This window comes from Paralichthys olivaceus, chromosome 6 (genome assembly GCF_024713975.1).
Source record: "Paralichthys olivaceus isolate ysfri-2021 chromosome 6, ASM2471397v2, whole genome shotgun sequence".
Classification (NCBI taxonomy): domain Eukaryota; kingdom Metazoa; phylum Chordata; class Actinopteri; order Pleuronectiformes; family Paralichthyidae; genus Paralichthys; species Paralichthys olivaceus.
In genome coordinates this window covers 11,161,785-11,189,583 of record NC_091098.1, presented here as the reverse complement: position 1 = coordinate 11,189,583, position 27,799 = coordinate 11,161,785, and the positions used below count along the sequence as shown (strand labels likewise).

General features: G+C 39.9%; 3 protein-coding genes, 1 long non-coding RNA gene and 1 other non-coding gene across 6 annotated transcripts; 3 read left to right on the top strand and 2 right to left on the bottom strand.

The window, feature by feature from the left end:
* Window positions 1-736: 736 nt before the first annotated feature.
* stac3 (SH3 and cysteine rich domain 3) lies at window positions 737-7,204 on the top strand. 2 transcript variants are annotated; one of them, XM_020088968.2, is made up of 13 exons: window positions 737-1,105; window positions 1,827-1,867; window positions 2,249-2,327; window positions 3,086-3,239; window positions 3,379-3,476; window positions 3,630-3,690; window positions 4,227-4,324; window positions 4,499-4,565; window positions 4,870-4,919; window positions 5,287-5,369; window positions 5,503-5,554; window positions 5,662-5,799; window positions 6,345-7,204. In XM_020088968.2, the coding sequence occupies exons 2-13, from the start codon at window positions 1,860-1,862 to the stop codon at window positions 6,450-6,452; spliced, it is 996 nt and encodes a 331-aa protein (XP_019944527.1). In that variant the 5' UTR covers window positions 737-1,105; window positions 1,827-1,859; the 3' UTR covers window positions 6,453-7,204. The 2 variants fall into 2 exon arrangements, with proteins under 2 accessions (XP_019944527.1, XP_019944526.1); XM_020088967.2 differs by having other exon boundaries at window positions 803-1,085.
* A 234-nt stretch (window positions 7,205-7,438) lies between these two features.
* Window positions 7,439-12,038, bottom strand: LOC138410578 (uncharacterized). Its single transcript, XR_011243289.1, has 2 exons — window positions 8,234-12,038; window positions 7,439-8,137 (listed from the first exon to the last, which is right to left on the bottom strand). It is a non-coding gene; the product is annotated as an uncharacterized lncRNA (long non-coding RNA).
* On the bottom strand, window positions 10,291-10,404 carry LOC138410649 (U5 spliceosomal RNA). The gene has a single exon (XR_011243350.1). It is a non-coding gene; the product is annotated as a U5 spliceosomal RNA (small nuclear RNA).
* A 211-nt stretch (window positions 12,039-12,249) lies between the features above and the next one.
* LOC109630695 (neurexophilin-4-like) lies at window positions 12,250-17,701 on the top strand. Its single transcript, XM_020089011.2, has 2 exons — window positions 12,250-12,439; window positions 16,742-17,701. The coding sequence occupies exons 1-2, from the start codon at window positions 12,377-12,379 to the stop codon at window positions 17,567-17,569; spliced, it is 891 nt and encodes a 296-aa protein (XP_019944570.2). The 5' UTR covers window positions 12,250-12,376; the 3' UTR covers window positions 17,570-17,701.
* Window positions 17,702-18,475: 774 nt separating this feature from the next.
* On the top strand, window positions 18,476-27,049 carry LOC109630655 (serine hydroxymethyltransferase, mitochondrial-like). Its single transcript, XM_020088964.2, has 12 exons — window positions 18,476-18,600; window positions 19,553-19,747; window positions 22,224-22,303; window positions 22,904-23,104; window positions 23,418-23,499; window positions 23,633-23,755; window positions 23,893-24,032; window positions 24,150-24,312; window positions 24,494-24,593; window positions 25,067-25,222; window positions 25,541-25,648; window positions 25,860-27,049. Exons 1-12 carry the CDS (start codon window positions 18,526-18,528, stop codon window positions 25,985-25,987), a joined length of 1,551 nt encoding a protein of 516 aa, XP_019944523.1. The 5' UTR covers window positions 18,476-18,525; the 3' UTR covers window positions 25,988-27,049.
* The last annotated feature ends 750 nt before the right edge of the window (window positions 27,050-27,799 follow it).

Below are 27,799 nucleotides of genomic sequence, written 5' to 3'. Positions count from 1 at the left end.
AATTGTTTTAGAGAGGTGATGATTCAACTTTATGATCATTTTGGAGGCTGCAGTTTGTGATGCTATTGAAGTGTACTAAGGAGAGTTGTTTGTTTGTGTTTTTATTTAGCCTGTTCTCTGAGAGATAGATATAAATGGGGTGGACAAAATAATAGAAACACCTGTCAACGTAATGCTATACAATTTTATGGCACAACAAGCTACAGCCTAAAATGTGAAAAAGACAGCTTGTATAAAGGTTTTATTCAATATGTGTTAACACTGACAACAGCACTCACCTCTGTATGAAGTGGTTTAGGTGTAAATACAACAGGCCATGGTCTGATGTAAGAGCACAGTATAATGTTGCACAATCCACCAACAGGGCAGCTGCCAGGGTTGCAGAAACAAAGGGGTCATGGGTAAAAATCTCTCCTACACAGTACTAACCTCCGAAAGAAAATAAAACCTCCCCCTTATATTTTATTTACCTTTATCAAATGTTAAGATATTTTCTGACTGTGTAAAAACTGGTAAATAACAGCATCGTCATGAGTAGCTCTGTTTTGCTGACAGTGCAACGTAACCACAATAATTGATCTTAACACATTTAATATGACACTTTTTCAGATAAAAGTTTGTGCATCCAACTTGCTCCCCAGGGGATTAAAGGACAAAGGCATTCAGTGAAGTAAATGTCTTAGTGTGTCTGTGTGTGTTTCTGTCCCCCCTTAACAAGTGGGACAAGGGGAGAGAGGTGAGTATATGTGTGTGTAATGAAGACAGGGGGGACAAAGTATCTGATTTCCCCTCGTCATCGGCGCTCAGTCCGAGGCCCCCAGCTGTCGCAAGCAGTCAGTTTAACACATGAGTGCTCAGCCTATCACAAAGACACACACACACACATACAAAATTATAGATAACCTCACAATTACACAGATCTTGAGCCGGGAATCATACTTTGGGAATCACCTGGAGAGAACAAGGGCAGAGGTCCAGCCTGTCCAAGTGTTTGCACAGAATCCCAAGGGGCTTACGGCAAGGAGACAGGTTGAGCAGTTGGTTTGTCCGACTCAGATCTACAGAGCTCCAGTCAACGTCAGCAGGTAAAGGACTTATTTAACAGGTTTGTGTGTTTTTCCCCAACAGATATATCAGTTTGAAGAATGCAGAATGTGCTTGAATGAAAAAAGTGTTATAGTCAGTTTATTTCAATCAAATTAAGAGAGATGCTTTGAATTAGTAATTACTAATAATAATATACTAATGTTTTTTTTATCACAATGACAGTTTTTTTAATGCAATAAATGTTTCCATTGTTTTCTTTACTGGCGGAGGCACCAGATTTAGCTGTGATTAGATTCAATTTCACATCCCTGAATAGTTGGGGTCAAGTTGTGAAGTGCATTCAAACAGAGTGTATGTGTGTGTGTGTGTGCATGTTAGCAATAGGTGCCTGGCATCATGTAACCTATTTGTTAAGAAGGCATATATAGACACAAGAATACATACTGATATCTATCTTCACATGTATTTGTGTCACTGTGTGTCTCAAAAAATATTGTGCTAAGCTAGTTTACATAATTAAAAATAATATAATATTCTGTTGTGTAACATAAAAATGATGACAAAAGTATATGCGACAGAAAGTCACGTAAAGGCCAACAACATTTATACAGTAAATGCTAAATATCACCTAATTTGCTGCATATGTTTCTTTCAATTGTTTTTGATAAAAAGTGTGCAGGCTTGTGGCTTTTGTCCAGATCAATATCACTTGATATGGGAAAAGACACAATAAAAAGAAATAAAATAAGACGTTAATTAAAATGCAAATATCTTTATAGGAGAGGGAGTGCTGACATTGTCCACCTGACACCATGGACCAGTGAGTATACCTCGAAAATACACATATATTGCTTGCCCCACTTCGCCTGCCTGCACCTCCCCGCCCTCCCCACATGACTCTTTTAAATTATTATTGAGCTAAATGTTGCAACAGCCCAGACTCTTTTGAGAAAATGAACCACAGGAGTCTCCCAAAATAAATGATCAACGACTATTTTAAGGTGGAATGGCAATTTGATGCTGACACAAATCATGTCAGCTACATCAGGTCACTGAATTAAATCCTGAAAACCTCAACACATCCGGTTTTTATGTTCACGTCTCCTGTTTAAGTTAACTCAAACTTTAGTATCTTAACTATCTGCATGATCTGATCATCCCTGTCACTCTGTTTTATTTTCTTTGTGTTTCTGTGTGTCAGGGAGGATGACAAGAACTCATTGGATATCCATGACAACCCTCCAGCTCCTGACAATGTAGTGAAGGAGGACGGAGAAACTGTGAGTGACAAGACCATGTCAAATCCCAGCCACCCCCCAATGTTAACGGTGCCATTCCCGAGCGGTTTAAAATAGCCACCAGCTGGGACAGGAACGCAGTGCAGTGTCTATTGGAAAATATGAGCTCTGACTTGAGGGTCTTTTATTCCTGGGATAACGTGAAGCTGCAGGCTGATCTGCAGAGGACGAGACCTGCAGGTTTGATCATAAATGTGATGAACACACAAAATTCAAAATTCTGCAGTTATGGTTGCATCAAATAAAAGCACCATCCAGTGACAATCCTCACTCTGTAGGAATTCACCTGCATATTATTTCTGTTGGACCAAAACTTAACACATGTTACAGGACTTAACACATGTTAACACAATAAGATTTTACAGAACTAAACTGCACATGATGCTGAACTTCATTGTGTTCTTACATGTCAGGTTAAAATGATGACAAGTGGACAAAACAGCAGACCAAAATTATTCCATTCCACACAAATGTTTACTTTTGACAATAATACAGAGGGAATGAAGGCAAATTATGCAAATTATATTTCAACATTTCAAAAATCACTTTCTTTTCCATAGGACTCATAGAAGTAGATTACTCACATGAAGGCTGAGTTTCATTATTTATTAGAATCAAATAGAAAAATCAGATTCTAGGGATTTTAAATGTGGTTTCATGCAGGGATTATTGGACCTTTGTGCTCCCCTGAGTGCCTTTGTGTCTTTAATGACTGTCTAACATACGTCCTTTATCTCCAGGTCTATTTCATATATGAGGAGGAGGTGGAGGTGGAGGAGAAGGAACCAGAACCTCCTCCACCAGTTCTCAGAGTCAACGACAAACCGCACAAGTTCAAGGACCACTACTGCAAGAAACCCAAGTTCTGTGACGTCTGTGCTCGAATGATAGTCTGTACGTACTGGACGTTATGTCGAGATAGTACAAACATGAACAAAATAATATTCGATTTTTCTATATAAATGTTTTGTGTTTAATGCTTGAGTCTTGATTTCTGACCAGCGCTTAAAATGTTCCGTTGCTTATCTTTCAGTGAACAACAAGTTTGCTCTGAGGTGTAAAAACTGCAAGACCAACATCCATCATTCATGTCAGTCATATGTCGAGTTCCAGAGATGCTTTGGCAAAATTGTGAGTCCTGTTGCTTCTGTTAGAAATGTCTACAGTACAGTAGGCTGTTAAACGCACATGTATTCCCACTGCTATGTCTGTGCTGAGACAGATATTTGTGACCAAAGCTGATTGGACCCATTCAAACACAATGTTCTCTTTTTGTTCCCGTAGCCGCCTGGCTTCAGAAGGGCCTACAGCTCCCCCCTGTACAGCAGCGACCAACCAGATCCAAGTAAGCCCTCTGAGTCACCACGTCATTAATGTCATGTCCTTATTTTTTTTCTAACAATCTGTGGAGAGATATGGAGAAAGTTAAAATTCTACAATAACAAACATTTGACCTTCAAGTTGATTTTTTTTTTGAAAACAGCTGAATAATTAATTCAATCAGTTAAATACCAATGTCCAGTTTATCTCCATATTTTTCTACTTTTAAGTTTCCAGATTAAATGAAAGGATTAAATTAACTTGCTTAAAAATTATAATATAATTAATATGCCACGCACACAAGCTTTAGAAAAGATTGTTTTTCCTAAATTCTAAAAATGAACACAGCTTTTTTAGAATTGCAACAACAAACCCAAAATATTAAAATATCTGGTCAAACATTTCTTCGACTCATCACATAAAACTCAGGCCATGGCCCTTATATATCAAATTGTGCAATTAAATTATTGTTTCTGAAAGACTTTAGCTTATTCACAAAAAATATCAAACTGAATTATCCACTCCGCTTATATTCTCTCTAACTACTCTGTCTTTAACCAGACAACTCGAACAGGAATGACCCTGTCTTTGACACCCTGCGGGTCGGTGTCATCATGGCAAATAAGGAGCGCAAAAAGAATGAAAACGACAAGAAAAATGTGAGTGCGTATTATAGTTTCAATCAGATCATGTACACTATGTTGGGAATGAATTCACATTCACAACATATCCAAAGAAATACGACATCTTGAAAAGGTTTGAATTTGTGTGTTAATAAATAATGAAACTGAATGAAATATGTATGCACATTTTATCATTGTTTTGTCCTCAAGATGATGATGATGATGGAGGAAGAGGAAGAAGAGAACCAACAGCCCAAAGAGAACGAGGAGGGAGAAGGTACAAAGAAACAATAGAGTTGGATGGTTACATGTTTTCTGTGTTGTTTGTTCTAATAACTTTTCAAAATGAATAGCATGTGTGCATGGCCCTATATTTAACATGGGATAAAATAACAAAATAAACAATACAGAAACTGTGCTGTGATGTAAAAATGCAGAACAACTATTATAAAGTTATAAATTCCACAAGGATTCTATATAATACAAAATGCAAAACAGGTTCTCAGGTTCTAACTTGCTGTGTTGAAGCACTTCGACATAAAACAATGAGGCCTATGTTGTTGACTTTGATGTGCACACAGGGAAGCCTGATGATAAGAAGGAGAAAGGAGGAGACAAAGCTGATGAAAAGGTGAGACACAAACCAGCTTCAACATTTCTACATGCACCTTTTTATGCCCATGCAACAGCCAGTGGCTTGGAGCATCAAGGATAAACTGATTAGAGTTGTGTGGTAAAGGGTCAAAGGTCAAGGTCATGGTGGCTTCACAAAACATAATATTTGTCTCTTGAATGTAGCTCTAAGTCTACCACTAGGGAATTCCTCCAAGTTTTGACCAGATCTCATTTGGACTCAATGATGAACTGAATAGATGTCAGGGGTCAAAGGTCATGAAGACCTCATATGTATCTGGAGAAATAATGTATTTAGACTGAAACTGCACTGGTTGATGGAGACGTACAACAGGGTGGTAATTCTAGTTCTGTGTCATCAACAGAGTAAAGGTACATTCTCCCACTCCCACTATTACCTGGCACTCTACCGCTTCAAGGCCATTGAGAAAGATGACCTCGACTTCCAGTAAGTTTGAAAGACAAACAATGCAGTAACTATTTTGACTAAAAAGAATTTCTTCTTTTTTTTGTTCAATAAAATCCTTTTTTGTAAGGAAGACTTTTAAAAGTGTTTTGTTTAAATTGTGGTTGTGTGTTAGCCCCGGTGATCGGATCACAGTCCTGGATGACTCTAATGAAGAGTGGTGGAGAGTGAGTTAAACTTCCTGATTATCTTAAGCTTTAATCTGAATCTTTGCTGCTTCAGTTCTGTCTTTCTCTTGTTTTTTAAAGTTTTTACTTGTCCGCTGTGTTTTCAGGGAAAGATGGGAGATAAGTCGGGCTACTTCCCCACCAACTACCTCATAAAAGTGCGTTCGTCGGAGAGAGTTTTCAAGGTGACTCGCTCCTTTGTAGGGAACAGAGAGATGGGACAGATCACACTGAAGAAAGATCAGGTAACTAATGTGTGCAAGTGTTTACTGAGCAGAATGTAACAATTTTCTGATCACACACTGGAACTTGATTCTCATATGTTGGTGCATTTATTGCTTTCTAGGCTAAAAATATACCATATATCTTCCAATATTGTTTAATCTTCTTCAGAGATCACACAAAATAGCTGATAAGACTTTAAAAAATCCACAGTCAAATCATTACATCAACCTCCACCCTTCTATAGGCCTATTGTTAATTACCTCCGCCATGGAGGTTGTGTTTTCACCCCTTTGTGACTTTTGAGATAGGGGGTGTTTTTTAAACTATTTCTCATGTTACAATTCCCAGGAAGTCATTCATTATTCTTGATGAAAAAAGTCAGGTACATTTAGGGGACTGACGTTATGAGTTTGTGAAATTTGTCGCAGCATGATTGAATTTAAGGAGACTGTTGGGTCTTGGTAGAGATATGTGCTCAACTGAGTGCCATAATGTGCATAGATGTGCAGAAGCCTTTGAGAGCTTGTGGAAGTTTGTTCTGACGACGATCATCTCTGTGTTTCAGATTGTGGTGAAGAAAGGAGATGAGAAAGGCGGCTACCTGAAGGTCAGCACCGGACGCAAGCTGGGCTACTTCCCTGCTGATCTGCTGGAGGAGATCACTGTGACATAGAAACCATAATGTTCAATGATAGAGGCCACAACACACTTTAAATATCAGCACAAACTGGTGCCTGACAGCTACTTTCTGTAACTGTCTCCTGAAAAGAAAAGAATTTGCTTACTGTGTCGGTCACAGCTGATGTGTATTTGCTGTGATCTGTTTCTGCCTTTGACACAAAGTGAAGCATGAGAACAGAGAAATTGAGAATGTTTCATTGGTACTTACATTCTTAAGTTGGAAAGACACAATCTGTGATATATTGGTTTTGTTGTGAATAGTTTAAAAATATAAACACTAAATGCTTTAATTTATTGCCTTTGAGGACAGACTGAGGACACCTGCATTAATTGTTATAAAGGTGGGCAATTGATATTTAACAAATGCATCCATGTATTTCATTTTTTTGACGATAGTGACGGAGAGTTCCTCTCAAATCTTACAACTATACCTCTGAGTAGCAGATATATATTTTTATAAAAGGCAGCAAATGGGAAAGTGATAATAAATCATAATTAAATCTATGATCTAATCAGAAAGATCTAATGAATGATTTATTACCATTGCAAGTCTTTCTCTGCCTTTACAAGTAAAAGCCATTTCAACATGTACATAGATTTCTATTAATGTAAAAAGAAAAAACACAGATAATATTGGACTGAGTCTAAACAGACTTTCACATGTGATTTTACTGTGGATTACTGTGGATACGACCGGATAATGCCTGACGTGTAAATGTTTCAAATAAACCTGAAGTGCACTTACATACTTCCTGTGAAACGTTTTTTTCTAAATATTTCTGAAAAGCTTCACAGTATTTAATACAGAAAGAGAGGGAGGAACCTCTCTGGATGAAATTACATGACACTGAATACAGTCACGCACTGCAGTGAAACGCAGTAACCTCTTTTCTTCCTTTCTCTTGTTGAAATCTGCTTCTTCACCCTATTTCTCTCGGTTGAATGAAAGCTTCATGATCAGTGACAGAAACAAAAAACTATTTATATTTTGATTTTAATTCCAACACATGCAGCAAATGATAGAAATGAAGACATAAAGTGCTTGTGATGAGCATAACAACTGTGTAATAATTACATACAGCTAAGATGTAATTGTTTCTCTAAAACTTTGTATGTTCTCAAACTTACTATGGAAATACCTTGATATAATAAATGTTGTGATTTGGTGAAATACAAATAAAATTGAATTAATCATCCAACATACAGAAACTTTAAAGAAGCCTCGATGTGTTTACAGTTCTCTGAGTTTCAGGTCCCAGATAACAGTTGTTGACAGTCAAAATGATTTGTACCTGTGGAAGGTGTGAAGAATGTGTGACCAATGACATAGAAAAACGTCATGTAATGACAGATCTTACACACCCCTCCACAAAAGATCCATGGAAATTATTCCAGCCACATTTTCAGGGCTTGTCAGGATCACTTGGTGATTTGGTAAATCAACAGGTTCAGATGAGCTATTCAGGCAAACAGATGGTGCCATGAGTGATGAGGGCTCAGGGAAGGTTGCACCTGTAATTTGATCTGCTCACAACTGTCTGACATGTTCCACACAGAGGTTCCACACAGTGTCTATGGTTCCAGGACAAAACGTCATCGACCAAAACTGGTCCTTGCTTTTTTTCCACTGAATAGGCTGGACTCAGCTCCAGAGTTTACTGGCAGAGAAGCACCTGACTGAAATAAACAGGATTTAGCGGTGAAGCGAATATGACGACTGTACACGTGGAGCTGTGTGATCTGCTCCAGATGCTCCGGACACTGCCTCGTTACCTTAGCAACAACACCACCGATAAAGAACAGAACGCAGATGAGTTGTGTCGGCTCAGAAGAGCTCATCCTCTTCGTTCTCTGTCTATGATGCTGTTTGGATTGTTTGCACTGTTCAGCATTATACAGTGCAACTCGACATTTTGTTAATCCTTCTTCCAGTATATTAGGCAGTCAGCTGATGGGCGCGTTACTGCCACCTACTGCCCCGGAGGATAAAACACAAGACAAACTCAAATATAAATCCAGATAGATAGATAGATAGATAGATAGATAGATAGATAGATAGATAGATAGATAGATAGATAGATAGATAGATAGATAGATAATAGATAGATAGATAAATAGATAGATAGATAGATAGATAATAGATAGATAGATAGATAATAGATAGATAGATAGATAGATAGATAGATAATAGATAGATAGATAGTAGATAGATAGATAGATAGATAGATAGATAGATAGATAGATAGATAGATAGATAGATAGATAGATAGATAGATAGATAGATAATTCTCTTTTTTATATAGTCTATGATTCGTTTGCTGTTTGATATTCTTTTAAAGCAAGCTGGTGCACAGGATCTCTCTACCACTACAGCAAAATGGCTATAGCGTATCCTTTTTGACACCTGTGATTTTTTTTAAACTACATGTTATGAAGGTGAGCATTCATGTGAAATAAAACATCACAATTGTTGTAAAAATAAAACACCCAGTTGCAGGATATTTGAAGGTGAAATGCAAAATAAATAAATGCATCTGAACCTGCTACAGAAAGTCAACATTCAAATCTGTGGATAAAATGTGAAAGTTACGACTTATTAACATAAATATGTTTTCAAAGACTGGGGTATACAAGACTTATGTTGAATTGTGCACCCTCTTGTGGCCATAGACACATATCACAGAATCAGTGAACTGCTGCTTCAAGTACGAGTTGACAACATGTTACTATTCTCACCGTGTTAAGAGACCAATCAGCTGAGGTTATATTTCTTAAACAGTGGAAAACAACTGATACACACACGGTGCAATAACCAAACACACACATGTGAAACAACTATTCAAACACACTACATACATTAAAAGTTGTTTCTTCATTTTCAAGTTTTGTACTGTACTTTATTTGACTTTTTTACAGTCAGCTCTTTCTAACCTTGCTTTAATTTTAATTTAACTCTTGCACTGCTGAGCTGACCTGTCTCTTCTCGTCCAACACCTTTCATTGTACTGTCGACCCTGTGTTCACTTGCAACTTGACTCAGCGTTATTTGTCATGAATAACACTGGTTTGTTTAACACTTTTTTGTTTACCACATAATTCCATATGTGTTCCTTCATAGTTTTGATGCATTCAATATTAATCTGCAATGTAGACAAAAATAAAAATAAAGAAAAAAACATTGAATGAGAAAATGGTGTCCAAACTTTTGACTGGTACTGTATATTTGATTTGATTTGTGATGTACCTTTAGCCTCAGTGTAACCTCAGATTCAGCCTGAATAGTGGATTACAAGGCCAAAGAACTATAACTGAGGTCTGAGGTTTTGTCCCTGACATCTATTGGTGGAGGCTAATACCTGCTAACATCTACTGTTGCATGCTAACAGTTGCTAACATCTACTGGTAAGAGCTTCAAACGTACAAGGGACTTCCACCATCATGTCTTATAATCTGAAATAAAATCATTCAGTACTACAACTCAGTTTCACAGTCATACAGAGTACTTCTACTTTGTGATTTTAGTATGTTGCACTGATATTAAACTGTAAGTCATCTGTATTTATATCGCAGCTTTTCTGATCGAACAGTTCTTCACAGCACTTTTACATTCACTCACACACGCATCCAGAGCCTCTGTGTGCAGCACTGTCTCTGTGAGAAAGAGAGAATCACCGTGAACTGTCCCTGATCACTGTTTAGTTCTTCCTTGGTTTCTCTGCAGCTTCCTGCTGAGATCAGCACACGTGTTCGGGACAGACAGTTCAAACTGAGATTCCAGACCCCAGGTTTATTCAGGTTGGTATTAGTTTTGTTTATTCACAGGTTTAGGAAGCCCAGCTTGCGCCGGGCATCAAAAAATTGGGCGAAACTCTTATTGTTCCTCTCCACGGAAATCTTTAGTAAAAGGCGAAAGATTTATACGATCTGAAGAGAAACAAGAGTGTACTGACTCCTGCAGCTCCGAGTGCTCCGAGCCACTCTCCGCCTCACTCCCCTCACTTACGTTTCCATTTTCAACCCCACATCCGAGAAATGTTGTTTCATCCAAACATATAAACTATTTCAATTGTAGATCTCCGACAGCAAAACCGAAGTCCTGTTTGTGAGAAATACGTGTAAATAGTTAGGTTTGTAACTGTTTAACACGCGCAAAGCATTGTGGGATTGGGCGAAACTGCCCCACGCCCCCTTAACAAATAATCACTTGTATTCATTCAAAAAACGATCTCGTTCATTTTACATTTTAAAACACGACGACTCTTGAACACGTGCAGGGCTGAGTGGTTTTACAATATGTGTTTATGTGTTGTTCTTCTCGCTGTTTGCAGCGTTTACGACGCATGCGCACAGAAATCAAAGATTAAGTGTTTGGCAAGAAAGTGCTCCGCTCAAATCCGTTGTGACGAGTTCAGGACACTGGTGACATAAGCTTATAAAAAGTATTTAACTCCATAATAAGATAATTTCTACCCGTCCACACACGTCATGTCACCATATTTCCATAGAGTCATATGTTTTCAGCTGTTTTTACTCGTTATTATGTCCCACTTCCTGCTCAGTGTGCAGAAACAAAGACACGAAGAGTTTGAGATAATAATCTCCAAGAGCAGCTGGTACCGAGGAGCGGCCTTTGTCAAGATTCCTCACGTGGTGTCATTGTGCTCTGTCTGGGTGTGAAACACAGACTCCTGAACACAGACTTCAACATATGGCCTAAGATGTAAAATACATGATATTACACTCATGAGGCTTCAGACAGATCGATGTTATATGACAAACTGTGACATCAACAGAGATCATTGATAACATTTGAAAAAGCACAATTTGCTGGAACATTTGCACCATTTGACTCCACAACGTGCACACATATATCCCTGTTGATCTATATATATGAATTTTAACCTTATTTGCAAAGTTTAAATTTCATGATAATAAGTCATAACTTTAGGCTATGTGTAATTGTACAGGGGGAAATATGAGCAGATCAGGATCGAAGAGTGGAACATTGCTTCTTCTTGCTAGATGTTTATTTCATGATTTCTTTTTTCTTTTTCTCATAATATGACTTTTTTGTCAAACTGGCCACCAGTGTTTTAGCTATTTTAATTGCTTATAATTTTCTAAAGTGCATAAAATAATAAAACATACGTTTGATTTAGTGTTAACTCCCAACAGAAGAAATGTTTTATAGGCTGGTACAAACACCAAGACACTTGAGGTGTGATAGTTAATGATGGAGCTATACATGTAGCCCATGCTAATGCTGCAGGAGTCTAGAGTCCAGCTCCCTCATTATGCTTCTTTATACGAGACAACTTGTCTGCCAGGCTCGTACATGCAGTGATTTGTTGGACTGGATTTGCACTGATAAGCCGAGGCAGCATCTCAACACACTTGTCAGTGCTTTTTTAACATTTCCCGGAGAGAGCACTTGTCATTTTGTCAGCCTCCCCGTGGATAAAGCATGCGGGGGACAGCGGGCTGGGCTGTCACACTGCGCCCGCCCGAGAGCGCGTTTCCCCGGGCTGATGAGTCATAACAAGGGCCGGCCAGGTGGTGGAAATGAGCAGGGGGAGGCAGGGGCATTAATGTGGGTGTGTGTGTGTGTGTGTGTGTGTGTGTGTGAGAGAGAGTGTGTGTGAGAGAGAGAGAGAGAGAGAGAGAGAGAGAGTGTGTGTGTGTGTATGTGTGTGTGTGTGTGTGTGAGAGAGAGAGAGAGTGTGTGTGATGGGTGGAGAGAGAGAGAGAGAGAGAGAGAGAGATGATGGGAGGGAGGTGGAGAAGGAGCAGCTTCACTCCAGGTCTTGGGGGATTGTTGCGTGGTGTCCTCTCTGCACTTCACTCCAGCGGTGCTGTGGTGGTTGTGGCTCAGTGAAGCAGCTCTTGTTGTGGAGCTGCCTGTGTGGATGCTGCAGGATGAAGTGTGTGTGTTTGAACTTTGCCTTCACCGTCACCTGTCTGTGGCTTCTCCCTCCAGCGGTGAGTGACATCGGTGAACTGCTCGGCGCCTCCACTCCGCTGCTGAGGTGGAGGGGTTGAAAATCACAGTGTGGTGTTGCAGTACTGTCAGATTTTCATTTTCTGCACATTTACTGAACTGTGCTGGGAAATAGAAACTCTATTTGTCTATAATTGTAATTTATAGTTTTTTAATGTAGCCTGTAGTTATTAGTAATTGTTGGAGAAAAATCTCAAATAAGCCTGAGCTCTGAAGTTTGTTTGTTTTTTGCTCAATTATAAATGTTCTCTTGCATTTACCTTGTTTCAGTTTATAATCACGCTGCATGTAACTATCCTGTTTTTTGGAAAAGTGCTAAAATATATTATTATTGGTCATCACGTTGCATCATTGATGCACAAACACTGGTCTTGTTTAATTATTTGTTCTTGTTGAAAGGCGTGGTTTTCTGTGCATGAAAATCAACCAGCAGTTTTTCCCCCTTTATGCTTCATGGTGGTTTCAAAGGATTCTGTAACTTGACATGGAGACGTTGACTGCAGAGCAAATCCTCCAAATCATTTGAAGAAGTAGACAGAGGTGACAAGTCCACTCAACTGATCTTTGCTCTGGTTTGTTGGAATTTTAATGCCACTTGGTTGAGACTTGACTTCTTTGATTCTTCTGATCTGAGATATCTTATATTACATGTGTTATGTGAGGATTGGGACTGGAATTGGTCTTTTGTCCTGATATGATTATGTCTCAGAACTTCATGATTTGAAGTCTCAGAGCTTGATCAGAGTTGTCTCATGTGAAATTCACACTCAGACTTGTAATTAGTTCCAGCCTTCTGCTCTGTAATTCTTAATAATAGAAAATTCATCTGCTGTCCTGTCTTTAATTCAACTTCATTTAACTGTGCAGCAGGAGCAGCCGTCTGCACCATCTGTAACTTTGTCAGTGAAGCTGTCAGGTGAAACCCTCAAAGCGAGTTCATTTTGTGCTTTATGACTTGAACTAAATTAATCCTCTGTCTTTGATTGTTTGAAAAGTTTTATCACCCCAGAGCTTCAGAAACATTATCACCTTGTCTTTTTCTTAAGTCTGAAAAACTAACACATTAAGTATATTTTTAGCCAATGGCATGTATGTTCTCTGTCCTCACAAATGCAATTACAGCTCTCAGGTTTCCCAGCTTCCTATTCCTGTGCAGGTGCTTTTGCACAGGTGTTGTGTTTGCATCCACTCCCCCGCTGTTGCTCAGTTGCAGTCACTGTGCTGGCATCTTGACACAGAGCCAATGACAAGGCTGTCACACCACGAGCTCCAATTAGGGAAGGTGAGAACAGCCCATAGTTGGAGATTTAGGTTTGTAACAGTGGGCACAGCTGGAGCTCACTTTGTTCCAGGAGGTGGCAGAGATTGGCACATGGGGCTGGAGGTGGTGAGGGGTGATGTGAATCCCACTTGCTGGTGAGAGATAATGATACCCTGAGATCTATTTATTCAGAAATCTGGGGGAGAATATTTCTAAACCTCTGCCTCCGACACGTTATGATGAAACTAGAATAAAGTCCTGAACAACAAGTGTGCAGAACTTTCTGCACAATTTGTGTCACGACTCTCTACAGGAGTTTCTCACACCGCATGAAGCATTTTAATGACCTGACTAGTGAGAGGATCCAATTAGTTTTTGCCCTTGAAAGTAATTTGTGTTTACATTGGTATTTTTGTGTCTGTACATCATGTTACATCCGATCACAGGACAATGCTGCAAGTGAATCTGGCAAATATCAGTCACATAAACATCCTCATTAATGACAGGATTTATTGAGCTTAACAATCACTTAATTTTCACAGCTGCTCTCCTCTCATTTCTGTGTCGTGCTTTTTACAGTCAAGTGGAACTTACCATGTTTGCAATGCAATACAAAAATTAGATGATAAGGGGACAGTTGCTTTGCTACAACAGCAGCAAAGGGGATATTTAAAAAGCCTCAGAAAATATGGAATATAAGCATTAAGTAATACTCAATTAAATATATATGTTTTGTATCGCATTCAATCATAACATATATCCCAAGGCACTTTACATAATAATGTCGACACCTTAAAAATTATAGAAAACCCAACAGTTCCTAGTTAGTAACAATATTTACCATTAGATGATATTGAGATTGCACAGACAAAAATATTGAAGTTGCGCTGACAATGGAAGAATTGCTCAGTTTAAATTAGATTGCACATGAGTTCTTTATTTATTTGTTATTTGCCTATATGTGGTGCATTTACAATAATAGCAGCAAAGACAGGGATGATGAAATAGTTGCAAATAAAACATGAACTGCTGCTCACATGACTGACAACGTGAATCCAGGTGAAAGCCCAATCCTTCTAATGAGAGAGGAAATAGAAGAGGGGATTATTTTTGTCTTTTTGAGAAAGACAGAGAAGCTAAATGTGGAAAAGATGCTGTGGACACTTTGCACGTTTGTTAAACTTTACATTATAAATGGTGAATGAGCATCGATTTCAGCAGTGACCTGTGTGTTGACTGTGTCCCTGTCTCTTCTACAGACGTATTGATTAATAAGCCGATGGATTCAGTTCATTATCAAGGTCGCACTGAAAAGTGGATCGGGAGTTTTAACAAGGGAAGAAGAGAGAGGACAGCCAAATTAAAATGTGTCCATGGAAATATGACTGTGACATTGTGTGTGGGCGTGAGCATGTTCCTTCCTGCAGTCCTTGCCTGAAGGGGCTGACCTACACTATCGATCACAGTCAATCTCAATTCGCTCTCGTTCAGGGGACCTGACACGTTGAAGCATAATTATTTTGATCGATTATCTGCTTTCTTGTAATGTAGCTGCAGTGAAAACTGTCCTTCATCTGCGGTCGTCCTGGTGATCTAAAGGGCTTTCTCCCTCTAATCTGTCTTGTCACTCTTTATTCTGCAGAGCTAATATTGATATGCTTAAGCTGTCTGCGAGCATGATGAAGGTGGAGTGATATAAACACAGGTGCAATGTTGCTTTCTGAGTTACTATTTTTCAACCACAACAATCTGTGAGCTATCATTCAGATGATTCCAATGGGAATCATCCACTTGAGTCTTAACAGACAGTGTTTCTATTTGCAATGCTGCAGGTGTTATGACACAAAGAGGGAGTTTAACATTGAAAAGACTGAACCTTGGGAAGAAGCGACAGACTGTTGAAGCCTCATATTAACTTCCGATTCAAAGCTTGAGTGCTGCTCATTGATGCTGACACGCTGCACTGAGCATCTTTTTTTCATGCTGTACTCCATCTGCTGCACCGCTATTATAATAAAGTGATTTAAATTTTCACAATTTCCTTTTAGTCTTTGTTTTTAGTCGTACATCCGGAGCACGGTGAGGACCCAAATGCAGATGACACACTCGAGGACAGATCAAAAAATATATTGTTGATAAGACGAAACAAGGTTTGAGACACAGAACGTCACAGGTTTTCAAAAACAATGACGCAAAAAAGGCAAAGGTCAAAAACTTACTAGAAAACATGACAAGCAGGGAACATAGAGGAACACAGGGTTTGAATACAGACGTTTACCAGATGAGCATGCAGTAGAGTACATACATCCACCAAGGCCACACGTTACTCTTATGAATCCACATTCAAATGAACTAGATCCAGATTTGTAGTTGAATCTGCACTAAATTTTACACATGAATTATTTTCTGAGAAATCACTGAAAATGATGAATAACGTCCTATCTTGCAATGTTGAAGAAAGTGAACAAAGAAATGCCTTTGATCTGCACCCTTATCCGGATCCTCATCAAAATCGAATGTATTCTTTCATGACCCTTCCATCAAGTTTCATGGTCAACCACCCTGTAGTTTTATTTTGTAATGCTGCTTGCAAACTAACAAAAAAAACAAACATATAACCTCCTTGGAGGTGGTAACAAAGCAGAGGTGGGGGCAGTCAAGGCGGGGGCAGGGGGGAAAGCAGACACTGACTGTGCAATAACAGAAAAGAACAACTCAACTCAAGGAGCAAACAACAGAGACACAAATCCAAAAACATAAACACCTGTAAGAAGATTTGATAGGGACTATTTCTTTGGTATCCAAAGTAACAGAGAAGCTATTTGTGGAAATAAAGTTTAATATCATTACATCTAATTGTTCTGTAAAAATCAAAAACAAATTCTGTTCATATCTATTGGGTGGTGAGAGCAATATCAGGCACAGTCACCTCAAAGCCAAGACATTTTGAACCAAATCTACTTTACTTTTTACAAACTAAATGTTACAGCTCGTTTTTTTGTGTTTTAATTCTTCTCTGTAGGTCCAAGAAACAGTGAATCCCTTGGACCAACAATGGAAGGAGGAGAAAGGAGGAAGAGAAGACGCTGTGGGAGCTGCACTGAAGGTGAAACACATCTCCAAAGATCTACAGATCATCTCCACCAAACACAAAACACCTGCTTACAGCTCGCTCGGCCCGTACGGCTGGCCGCAGAACTTCTCCCAAGCCCTGGATCAGTATCTGCACCGCCCTGCTCCCAGATCTCCTGCGAAAACATCCACAAAGGCCAAGAAGATCCTGGGCTGGGGTGATTTTTACTTCAACGTGAAAACAGTCAAGTTCAGCCTCCTGGTGACTGGGAAAATCGTGGACCACATCAACGGGACTTTCAGCGTCTACTTCCGCCACAACTCCTCCCGTTTGGGGAACATATCTGTCAGCATCGTTCCGCCCTCCAAAGCTGTGGGTTGGGAAGTTCTGCATCCTGTGACTCAGAGCGCTCACACCAAAAACTCAGTCCTGGTTCCGGAAGTGACGCCCTCGTACCAGAGCCTGCCTCACTCCACCAGCTCCGCCCCTCCTGACCAGCAGAAGCAGCAGCCGGACATGATGATGGTCACCGAACTCAACTGCAGGATTGAGTACCAGAGAACCAACCGGTCTAAGAAGACCAAGCCCTGCCTATACAACCCGGGGCAGACGTGCTACTCAGAGAACACCCAGTCACAGGCAGCCTGGATCTGCGCCAAACCCTTTAAAGTTATATGCATCTTCATCGCCTTCACCGGCACCGACTACAGGCTGGTGCAGAAAATCTGTCCAGACCACAACTTTCAGATGGAGCAGAACCAGCAGCACTTTGGATGATGGACTCAAGCTGAATCTGTGACGTCGAACACATCTTTTCATACTGACTGTTTTTTATGATGTTAAAAACACGTGATAGCAGTTTGAGCCCAGACTGATCTCTAGCTTACACCCAGTGCAATGTGGTGCTAAGCATGTTTCTTCTCTAGTTTCAGACTGCTTCTTCCCCATGGTGTTTAAATAGCAAATTCCCTTGTGGCCATCTCAGCATCCATTTGGCGTGTTGGGCTTAAAATGAGGTATAATGAGGTGCATCATTGGTGAATGGCTATATAGAGGCAACAGAAAGCAATTGCACTTTTAACCAATAATGATCTGCTCTTATTGGCCGTTTCACTCCGCGCACTCTGCTTGGTAAACACAGACGTATCCTTGTGGGCAAAGTGAAAGCTTTTCCTCTATTTTGGCAATTCACCATAGCACCTGGCTTTTAATGGAATCGGGAGACGGAGCTCTCATTGGTAAATTGCATGTTACACACAGAAAACACCCACCATCCATTAAGAGACTGTGCTTCAGACAAAAAAATGTTTATAGTGAGTTTGAAAATATGAGTTGTATGTTGTAATGACACTCACCCTGAACAGCTCCATCTTATATTTAACTTTGTATAAAGTGATTTATGAGTTTTGTCTTTTGAATATGTATCAGTAGATGTGAAGACTTTATATCAAAATATTCGCTATTTGAAAAATGTGATTTCTTGGCTTATTAATAAAACAAAATGAACCTCTCCAGTTCAGACTGCAGGGACAGAATTATCCGTAGTTTTGTAAAAATGAACTGACTTCAAAAGGTTTTTATACAATTAAATGAACCGTGCACAGTAGCAATGATTGATGATATGTTTCTCCTTCAAAGACGTGAAACAGATGATTTACACCTGCCATCACTTTTATCAGTGTCCAGTGTCCTTGGATCAGTTCCAGTTTTGATTTTACTTTCACCTTTGCACCATGAGAGTGTTTGTGTTTTCCCAGCGCTCTGCTGTGACAGACATGTTTTCTTTCATGCTACGGAAGACATTTCGGGTGAGTAGGTTTGTTCAATACTATACTTATTTTAAAGAATTTAAAAAAAATACATGCACAGATCCACGTGTGTGTGTGTTACATGTTGTTCTGTTGCTCAAATCGTTAATTTATATAAACTAGGTCAGTTTTGTCACCTCATGTCACTTCAACCCTGACACAGACTGGTTTGAAAATGCACATTGTGTGTTTTTTTGTTTTGTATTTTCAGTCGCTCAGTCCAGTCGCATAAGTGTAACCATGTTTGTCTGATGACTGTGATTATTTCAGGTTGTTAGAGAAGAAAAGAGCACCACTGTTTGTCCCAGAAAATGTTTTGTTTGCAAAACTTTACACAGTTTAGAAAACAGTTTAGAGAACATGAACACAAAAGATGAAAGCAGGCTTGCTTCAAAATATATTTTATGCTTGAATTGTAAACTGTGTATTAGAACAAAGTTACATAGTTATGTAACTATCACGCAGGTACAAGCTGCCTTCAACAAACACGACCCTGATAAACAAGTCATGGCTTGTCTGGGTATAGTCCCCATTATACTTTTCATGTCCAAGGTTTTCCATAACCGCTCCAGTGAATAACACATTTGGTTTTTCACTGCCTTTCATTTAATGGATTGTTTAGAACATCAAAAGACACATTATTCCAGCTCCCTTGTTTCAGAGCCCCCAGTGCAAAGCATTATAATTTTGAGTGATGAAAGTGTTTTTGCACAGGCGTACTCTTCATGAGCTTTTCAAAAGACACAAAAGGAGCAATCTTAGACAATAACAACAAAACAAGACCCCTCAGAAACTTTTCAACCTTTCACATTTTACAGCACAATGGAGAGTTGCATCAGACCCTGTGACTACACAAGTCTGAGGCAGAGAATAGTTTGACAGCCATCATTCAGAAAGTGGATATATATTTTCTGACTGTGTTGGTTTGTGTATCCACTGCCCCACGCTGCAGCCCCTCTTCCCCAGGGTTTCGGGATGTTTGGGCCGAGATTGCCAGACCACCATGGAGCCATGCAGACGAGGCCTCAGCAGCTCCAGTGGCTGGACGGGACAGGAGAGCCTGGCCCAGGATGACCCAGAGATGTGGAGCCTTCTGCAGCAGGAGAAGGACCGGCAGTGCCGTGGCCTGGAGCTCATTGCATCAGAGGTGAGAGCCAACAATAAAAACAAACAAGGGCAGAAGCAGTAGTAGAAGCAAGTGGAGTTTTATTATTATGTTGAGGGGAGGTCAGCTGCAACATGCAATGTAAACACTAGATATCACAAAATTCTACACACTGTACCTTCAAGTACTGAATATTGATTAAAATACTTAGTACACTTTGTTAGATTTAACTGAGCAGTGGATTTAAAAGAATATTGAAATAATTATTTATAGCCCAGAACAAAGTGTATGCACAGTAATGGCAACGTGGTTTACATGCTTTCATAGAGTAACTGCACAGCTACTGATTGTTCACTATAACATGTAGTCACTGTATTCCTTCAACGCATGTTGGCAGCAAAACACTGTGCAACCCCATCAGACCATAGACTGAATATAAAGATGTCTGCTTCTCAAAAGTGAAACCAGAGTGTCTCAATCACCACCTGGTGGCTGGCTGCAGTATATGAGATAAATCCCACCTCCTCTATGTTAGTGGACGGGACACAGTCCGATTTAAAAAGTCAAAGTAGTTGGTAGTTCTTATGACACTGATGTTAACTCATATGCAAATTTTTCCAGTAAGTTTGATTTTAATTATTTGAAGCTATATAAATGTGGCAAAATGTCATGAGACAGCTGAGATTGACTCATGATTGGTCGTGCACGTGTATCTGCGGGACGTCTGTCTCTAGATGCACAAGATGGCAGCGTTTGTATCTGGATTATTTTATATTTCTGGATAGTAGGAGGAAGTGGAGTCCATCTTTATGTACAGTCCATGTCTCAGACATTGCTCCTCTCAATAACAAAGTCCTTCATTAAGCAAATTATTGCTTTAACTTTACAAGGTGATAACATAAATATCATCTGTGGGTAGAATCACTCAGACCTTGCAGGTTATATGTGGATTTTACTCAATTTCAATTAATTGTCAACCATGATGCCAATTTGTCGAGGCTTCTCCTGTGTGGAAATTTTCATGAAGACCCTACTGATAAACAGGGATAATTCACAGCCATTGCATTTTTATTCAAATATAATTCAATATGAATTTCTTGTGTAATCACAGCGTGTGCTCATTACCTGCATGGCTTTTGGTTTAATACTTAGTTTAAATTCTTACCTTGGATCTTCTTTGTTAAAAAGCAGCTGTTCAACCTGTGAATATAAATGATAAGGATATTAAGACTGATTATCTCATGAGTTTCTCTGTGGACAGACATGTTAAAGATGTTGTGTGTGAGACAGAAGGCAAGAAAAACACTACAAGGAGGAGCCTCCTGAAGCCGTATAACCACACGTCACCAGAGCTACAGTTTTTAGAATTTATCTGCTTTTCTTCACAGAGATTTCTTGCACATTCTCCCCCTGTGAAGGTGAAAGTTACTGATTTCATCTAAGTGGAAGCTGTGGAGAAAAAAAGCTTTCATTCTTTTATTCTCCAGCAATTAGATATCCAGCACCATCAGTCACAATGACGTCTGAAAGATTTTCATATCCCCTCATGTGCCGCCAGTCAGTCAGTCGCCATTGCAGGCTGACTCCCAACAGAGAGTCTGCGTCATGTCTTCAGGAACAGTCAAATGATCCCAGTAGGTCCCCTCACTGTTTTCCGCCATTGATCTGCTGTGAGACAGATGAGGTGTGAGTGTGTGTGTGTGTGTGTGTGTGTGTGTGTGTGTGTGTGTGTGTGTGTGTGTGTGTGTGTGTGTGTGTGTGTGTGTGTGTGTGTGTGTGCGTTCAACTGTCTGTTGAGATAGAGTTTGGAAAGTGTCCTAGAGAGACACATGTCACACGGGGGACAGGCCTGAAATCCCTCAGGTATGATTGCGGGTTCCCTGAACAGAGGCAGGCTTAGTATAATAACAAGGCAGAGGGGGACAGCGACAGACAGATAGAGAGAGAGGCTGTGCAGGAATGAGAGAAGGGAAAAAACATTGAGACAGGAAAAAAAATTCATTTACATTCATTTCCTTTTTTTTTTTCTGCAGCTCCCTCTTTCTTCTGACTCTCAACTGGAAAGATTTGACATCCTGTCTGAGCCCCATGGGGATCAGAGAGCAGAGTGAATATGGAGGTTTTGTCCAATTCGCCATATTCATCCATTAATTTAAATTACCTCCAATATTTTGTTCTCATTTCAACTTTCAGAAATTATTGACCTTTTGTAGAGATTTATGCAACAAATTTAATTGATTTAAATATAGTTGTCCTTCTCTGATTCTGGAACTTGTCTTACTTTTTTTATAATTGGTGTTTATAAGAGAAATGCTCACAGTTGAACTAAAACTGAACGCAGGAAAACTAGAGTTGGACTATGGTTGTACTGTGTAGCTTGGCCTCGGTGAAACAGATCTTCAGTCAGCCATATCCAGTTTATATTCATATGGTGACAGTTTTCTGAATATTTAAGCCTGATAGAAAAAAAACATTGTGCGGTTCTGGATCCTGACTCTGAGCTTGTTTGTCCTGTCAGAACTTTTGCAGCAGGGCAGCGCTCGAGGCCCAGGGTTCATGTCTGAACAACAAATACTCTGAGGGCTACCCAGGACAAAGGTAACTACGAGGACAATGTACCTACAGAGCTTCAAAAGATTATCAGAAGCCCAATAATTCTGTGGCTTCTGATAATTAGAAAGTTTCATTCTACAAATGTCAGTGAAGTGGACTTGTGTTGTTGATTTTACTCCCTGATCACATTTCAACACAATATGAACAAAACGATAAAATATCATGACACGGCAACATATAATACAATGATATTATACAACACAATCTGACAAAAATATAATATGATACAAAATGATACACAATCTGATGAAATATTGTACAATATTAAACAGTACAATATGTGCTTTGATATGAAATAATATGAAACAATTCAAAATTAAACACAACATATAACAATGTGATGAAAAATACTTTAGATGGGAGGAGTAGGTAAGAAATGGCATGGTGCCCTTAAGCAAGGCAATTACTGTCAGCTCCTGTAAGTATAAATCTAAAGTATAATATAATATATATAAAAATATTGATATTTTCAACACAGAGAAATACTTGTAGAATATTCAGACTTTAATGTAATATTAATATAACATTCTTCATCATTTGTCCCACCATATCAATGAAAGCGATGGATGCCTTTGTCTGGAACAGGTATTATGGAGGTGCAGAGGTAGTGGATCAGATTGAGCTGCTGTGTCAGAAACGAGCACTCGCCGCCTTTGGTCTGGACCCCAGCGTGTGGGGCGTTAACGTCCAGCCATACTCCGGCTCCCCTGCTAACTTTGCAGCCTACACATCTGTACTCAAGCCTCATGACCGCATCATGGGCCTGGATCTGCCTGACGGAGGACAGTAAGACAACATCCTCACTGTAAAAACTGAAAATAACATCTCTGTTTGTTAACATTTTTCTCCAACAAGAAAAAGCAAAAGTTAATCTCCTGCAAGACACAGAACATTAAGTCTTACTTCTGTTTTTATCAGTTTATTTCATATTTCTGTGTTTCACTGGTGATGTAAATATCCTGGTGATATGAGAGAGAAATCAGGAGCTCAACAGGTCAGTTTGAAGAAGACCTGACATGAACCCTCTCCTGAACATGCTGAACTTCTGAGATGTATACGCTCTACTCTAGTTATCAATGACTTCTATTCCCCATTTCAGCCTTACCCACGGCTACATGACAGATGCCAAGAGGATCTCTGCCACCTCCATCTACTTTGAGTCGATGCCTTACAAGCTGGACGTGAGTCATGATTTGACGTCGTGTGACTAGGAATTAAGATTTGAATCAAAATCTTCAAAGCAAATCTGTAGGGGAAAAATACGTCCCTAGCTGAACCTTTCCTGCATCTATGTGTCCACTTTTATTATCTCAGCCCAAAACAGGTCTCATAGATTATGAGCGGCTGGAGGCGACGGCCCGGCTCTTCAGGCCCAGACTTATCATCGCAGGAACCAGCGCCTACGCTCGCCTCATCGACTACGCTCGCATGAAGAAGGTACGTCTAATAGAAAGAAAGGGAAAAAATCATGACGCAGAATAGAAAAAAACTGAAGAAAAGTAAAAGTAGGAAACACAAAATGACTTTTCCAAACGATGGCTGGTAACACTTATTGTCTCTGACTGTGTGTGCAGCTGTGTGTGGAGCTGAAAGCCTACCTGCTGGCAGATATGGCTCACATCAGCGGCCTGGTGGCAGCCGGGGCTGTTCCATCTCCTTTCCACCATGCTGACCTGGTCACATCCACTACCCATAAGTCCCTGCGTGGAGCGAGGTGAGGGCCTGGATACCATGAGACTTTGATAAGCTCAAGAGTACAGGACAAGTTTATTATCACGTTTAACATTCAACATTTCAAGCATTGCGTTCTTTCTCTCTCTCCACTTTGAAGGGCCGGTCTGATCTTCTACCGCAAAGGCGTGCGCTCTGTGGATAACAAAGGTCGGGAGGTGACCTACGACCTCCAGGACAGGGTGAACTTTGCCGTGTTCCCTTCGCTTCAGGGAGGGCCTCACAACCACGCCATTGCCGGGGTGGCCGTCGCCCTAAAACAGGTCCAACTTCCTTTTACATAGAATATTCAACAAAAGCCTGGAGGAGATTAAATCCTTTGGGGAAAACAATCTGCAGATCATTTTAAACTGCAGCTTAATTTCAGTTACTCATATATGAATAATTTATTCCTATCTGGAGTGTCCTGATGTGGACTCTGTAACGTAGGATTTTTCTATGCAGGCGTCCACTCCCATGTTCAAGCAGTACATCAGTCAAGTGCTGCTAAACGCCAAGGCCATGGCTGACGCTCTTCTGAAGAGAGGCTACACCCTGGTGTCAGGTAGCGAAGCAGCTTCTGATGATTAAGATACACGTCATGTGTTTTTTTGTTTACTTGTACATGCACATACACAGTGTTAGGGTCAAATTTGATAGTTTTGTGGTTTTCCCACTGAATCCGTATTTAGAATGAGCTGTAAGTAATATTGTTTTTCTGTCTTTCCAAGTCCCTGACAGAGTTACATTTAGATTCAGATTTATCACTTCTTTATGTGCTCTGACCTAATTTCCTAAGTTCACTTAACCTTCACTTGACAGTTAAAAGGAATAAAGCCAATATTAGGGGGAATTTTTGTGTGATGATAATGGTAATGATTCCCTGCATGAAAAGTTGAGTGAACAGTGAAGGAAAATTCTTTAAATCCCTGTGATCATTCATTTTGCAGAATGTCTCTCTCCTCCTCCTCCTCCTCCTCCTCCTCCTCCTCCTCCTCCTCCTCCTCCTCCTCCTCTTCCGCCTCCTCTCCCTCTCAGGTGGAACAGATAACCATCTGGTCTTGGTCGACCTACGACCTTGCGGGATGGACGGGGCTCGGGCCGAGAGGGTCTTGGAGCTTGTGTCCATCACCGCCAACAAGAACACCTGCCCTGGAGACAAGAGCGCCCTCACTCCAGGAGGACTCAGACTCGGTACTTAGATAAAAACACGAAAGCTGTTGCAGGATGTGTGGGTAAATGGATTATTCTCGGTGACGAGCTGAAGGAGTTTGTTTGTGAAGAATCTGTCAACCAGTCAGTCTTCCTACCTGCATGATATTGGACCCTTTCTTCTCTGTCTGTCTGTCTTATAGCTTCCGTCTGTCTGTTTGCCTGTGCCCGTCAGCCTGTCACTCATGTGTCAGCATGTCTCTCTCAACTTCACCAGTCTTAACCTCCTCATCAACTTTATCAACAGTGATATCTTTTATTATTCTTATTTGTCTTTTATCTGTTATTATTTTTTCACAGGAACTCCAGCTTTGACGTCCCGACAATTCAACGAGACAGACTTCGAGAAGGTTGTGGAATTTATTGATGAAGGGATTCAGATTGCACTGGATGTGAAGAAGAAAACTGGTGGGTGAAGGAGAAGAAGGAATTTCTTTGCTTTGTGTAAACTCATGATTCAGTGAGAAGGGTAGACGTATGGTGGTAACCAGGCACATGCTGGGGACATCTTCACTATATTTAAAGAATATTTACAGCAATGAAGGATATTTTTAGACTGAAATACACAACCTTAAACCGAAAGCTTGCTTTTGTTGTTGTTTCATCCGTCTCTCAACAGGAAACCTGGCCAGCTTCAGGTCCTTCCTGCTGGAGGACCCAGAGACAGTGTCACGCATCTCAGAGCTCCGCCAGCGGGTGGAGCTATTCTCAAGACCCTTCCCCATGCCGGGATTCACTGACCACTGACAACACCACAGACAGAAAGACAGTTTCCCCATCATGACCTCAAGGACACACTGGATCCTTCAGACCTGCTATAATGTCATGTGTCACGCATGCACACAGTCACGTTTCTACAGAAGATAATAAAGTATTGAGACTGGTCATAATATAATAATATTATTTTCTCTTACATAAAAAGATGATTCCAGAATCACACATTTATTATTTTTAATGGCTGTGATAATAATCATTCAGATGGTTATTAATAATGTAATAGTTGTTGTAATAGATGTAATTATTTATTCAACCATAAGTCATTCTTTGGGCACCTATGAACAGAAACCTTAAGTAAAACACTTAAGCATGTCCCAACATTGCTAAATATAACTTGCTATAATTCATTTATCAAATACTCATATAGAGCTGATTAATGCTAAATCAGGAAACTCATGGTAAAGTGTCACCTCTGTGTTTCATGATCCTTATGAAGTGATACCATAATAATGAAGGATGTTACAGCAGGTTATCACATGGCCAGGTTTAGTTGTATTAGCATCTCATTCAGCAGAAAAATATAATAATTACTATTTGTTTATTACAGATCTGAGCATGCATGTTGGACTACTTTGAAAAAGCCTGTACTAAGTGTGGGAAATTGTTTGTTTGATGGCAAGATTGATAATGCTCATAATTTACATGAAGTTGGAATTCATTTTTTAAAATATAGTACTCTGCTGTGCATTATCAAGCAGTTGGTATATCAACAAGTTTCCTCTTGAGAGACAGGACAGCTAATAGATGACTGTAATTCTACTTATGGATTTGGCTTTTTGTCACCAAACTCTTTCAAGAGCCCTTGTCGGTGTCAGGCTTTGTCCCGGAGCCTGGGAAACTTACAGCAGCTGTTTTGGGAACTGAAACACACTCACAGTTTACACCAGTTTGCATCCACAACCTCACAAACCAGAAACAGTTATACAACCTTTTGTTTGTAAAACGTACTAATGTCACCTACTTTACCTTCACTTTGATTTGTTATTGTTAAGGATTTGCAAAAAAGTAGAAATAAAAAAACTCTGATTACAAGTTGGTTGACTTTTGGAATAAATCTCTCTGTTGTCACTTGCACTGGTCTCACTGTGGTGCATGAAACCCTACTGCTGTGTAACACTTGATAGAGGAAAATGATCTGTTTACAGTCGAAGGAAGGACAAGCCTAAACACTGATCTGCTGCTGGCATTTCCTCTGCTCATTTTCTCTGTCAACTTAAGATCAGAAAAAGCAGATAAAAGACACAAATACACAGATCTGGCACGGAGATTAGCAGGGGCCAAAGATAAACACATCTTCATACACAATTGGTTCCAACAAAACAATTTTAATTTTGTGCTACTCTCTGTGCTGTCTCTTTAAGTTGCCCTGCTTTACCATATTAGTAATGCTAATAAACACAGTTTGTTATATTCGTGAGAAGATTATTACATTATGTAACACCAGAGTCCTTCAATGTCTTCAGAGAAACCTTCTGATGCTGCGCCTCTTTATTTAAATGCTTGCTGATGTCTGATCTGTGTGCTCCCTGCACTGTTATTTTATTCTGATGTTCTAATGTCTTTTTCAGAGAATGATGTTTCCTCTTCATAAAGCAGTGCTGGACTTCTTCCTATATATTTATTTCACTAAAGAACCGTATGGACTTGTGTGTTTCCTAAGACATCTTTTAAAATCTGTTGTTTAGTTTGAAATTTATCGCTTCAGCTTCTGCCAGAGGAATGTGTCCCCTCCATTGAGAGTGTTCAGCTGAATCACAGGTCAAAGGTCGGGGCACCGAACAC

Excerpts from the sequence above, each read along its gene's own strand:
- stac3 (XM_020088968.2), top strand. Across the intron at positions 3,477-3,629 it reads AGAGATGCTTTGGCAAAATT|CCGCCTGGCTTCAGAAGGGC; the intron begins GTGAGTCCTGTT and ends TTGTTCCCGTAG. Across the intron at positions 5,555-5,661 it reads CTAATGAAGAGTGGTGGAGA|GGAAAGATGGGAGATAAGTC; the intron begins GTGAGTTAAACT and ends CTGTGTTTTCAG.
- LOC109630695 (XM_020089011.2), top strand. The coding sequence starts at position 12,377 with ATGAAGTGTGTGTGTTTGAACTTTGCCTTCACCGTCACCTGTCTGTGG. Across the intron at positions 12,440-16,741 it reads TGTGGCTTCTCCCTCCAGCG|GTCCAAGAAACAGTGAATCC; the intron begins GTGAGTGACATC and ends TCTTCTCTGTAG.
- LOC109630655 (XM_020088964.2), top strand. The coding sequence starts at position 18,526 with ATGAGAGTGTTTGTGTTTTCCCAGCGCTCTGCTGTGACAGACATGTTT. Across the intron at positions 18,601-19,552 it reads TGCTACGGAAGACATTTCGG|CCCCTCTTCCCCAGGGTTTC; the intron begins GTGAGTAGGTTT and ends CCCACGCTGCAG. Across the intron at positions 22,304-22,903 it reads GAGGGCTACCCAGGACAAAG|GTATTATGGAGGTGCAGAGG; the intron begins GTAACTACGAGG and ends TGTCTGGAACAG.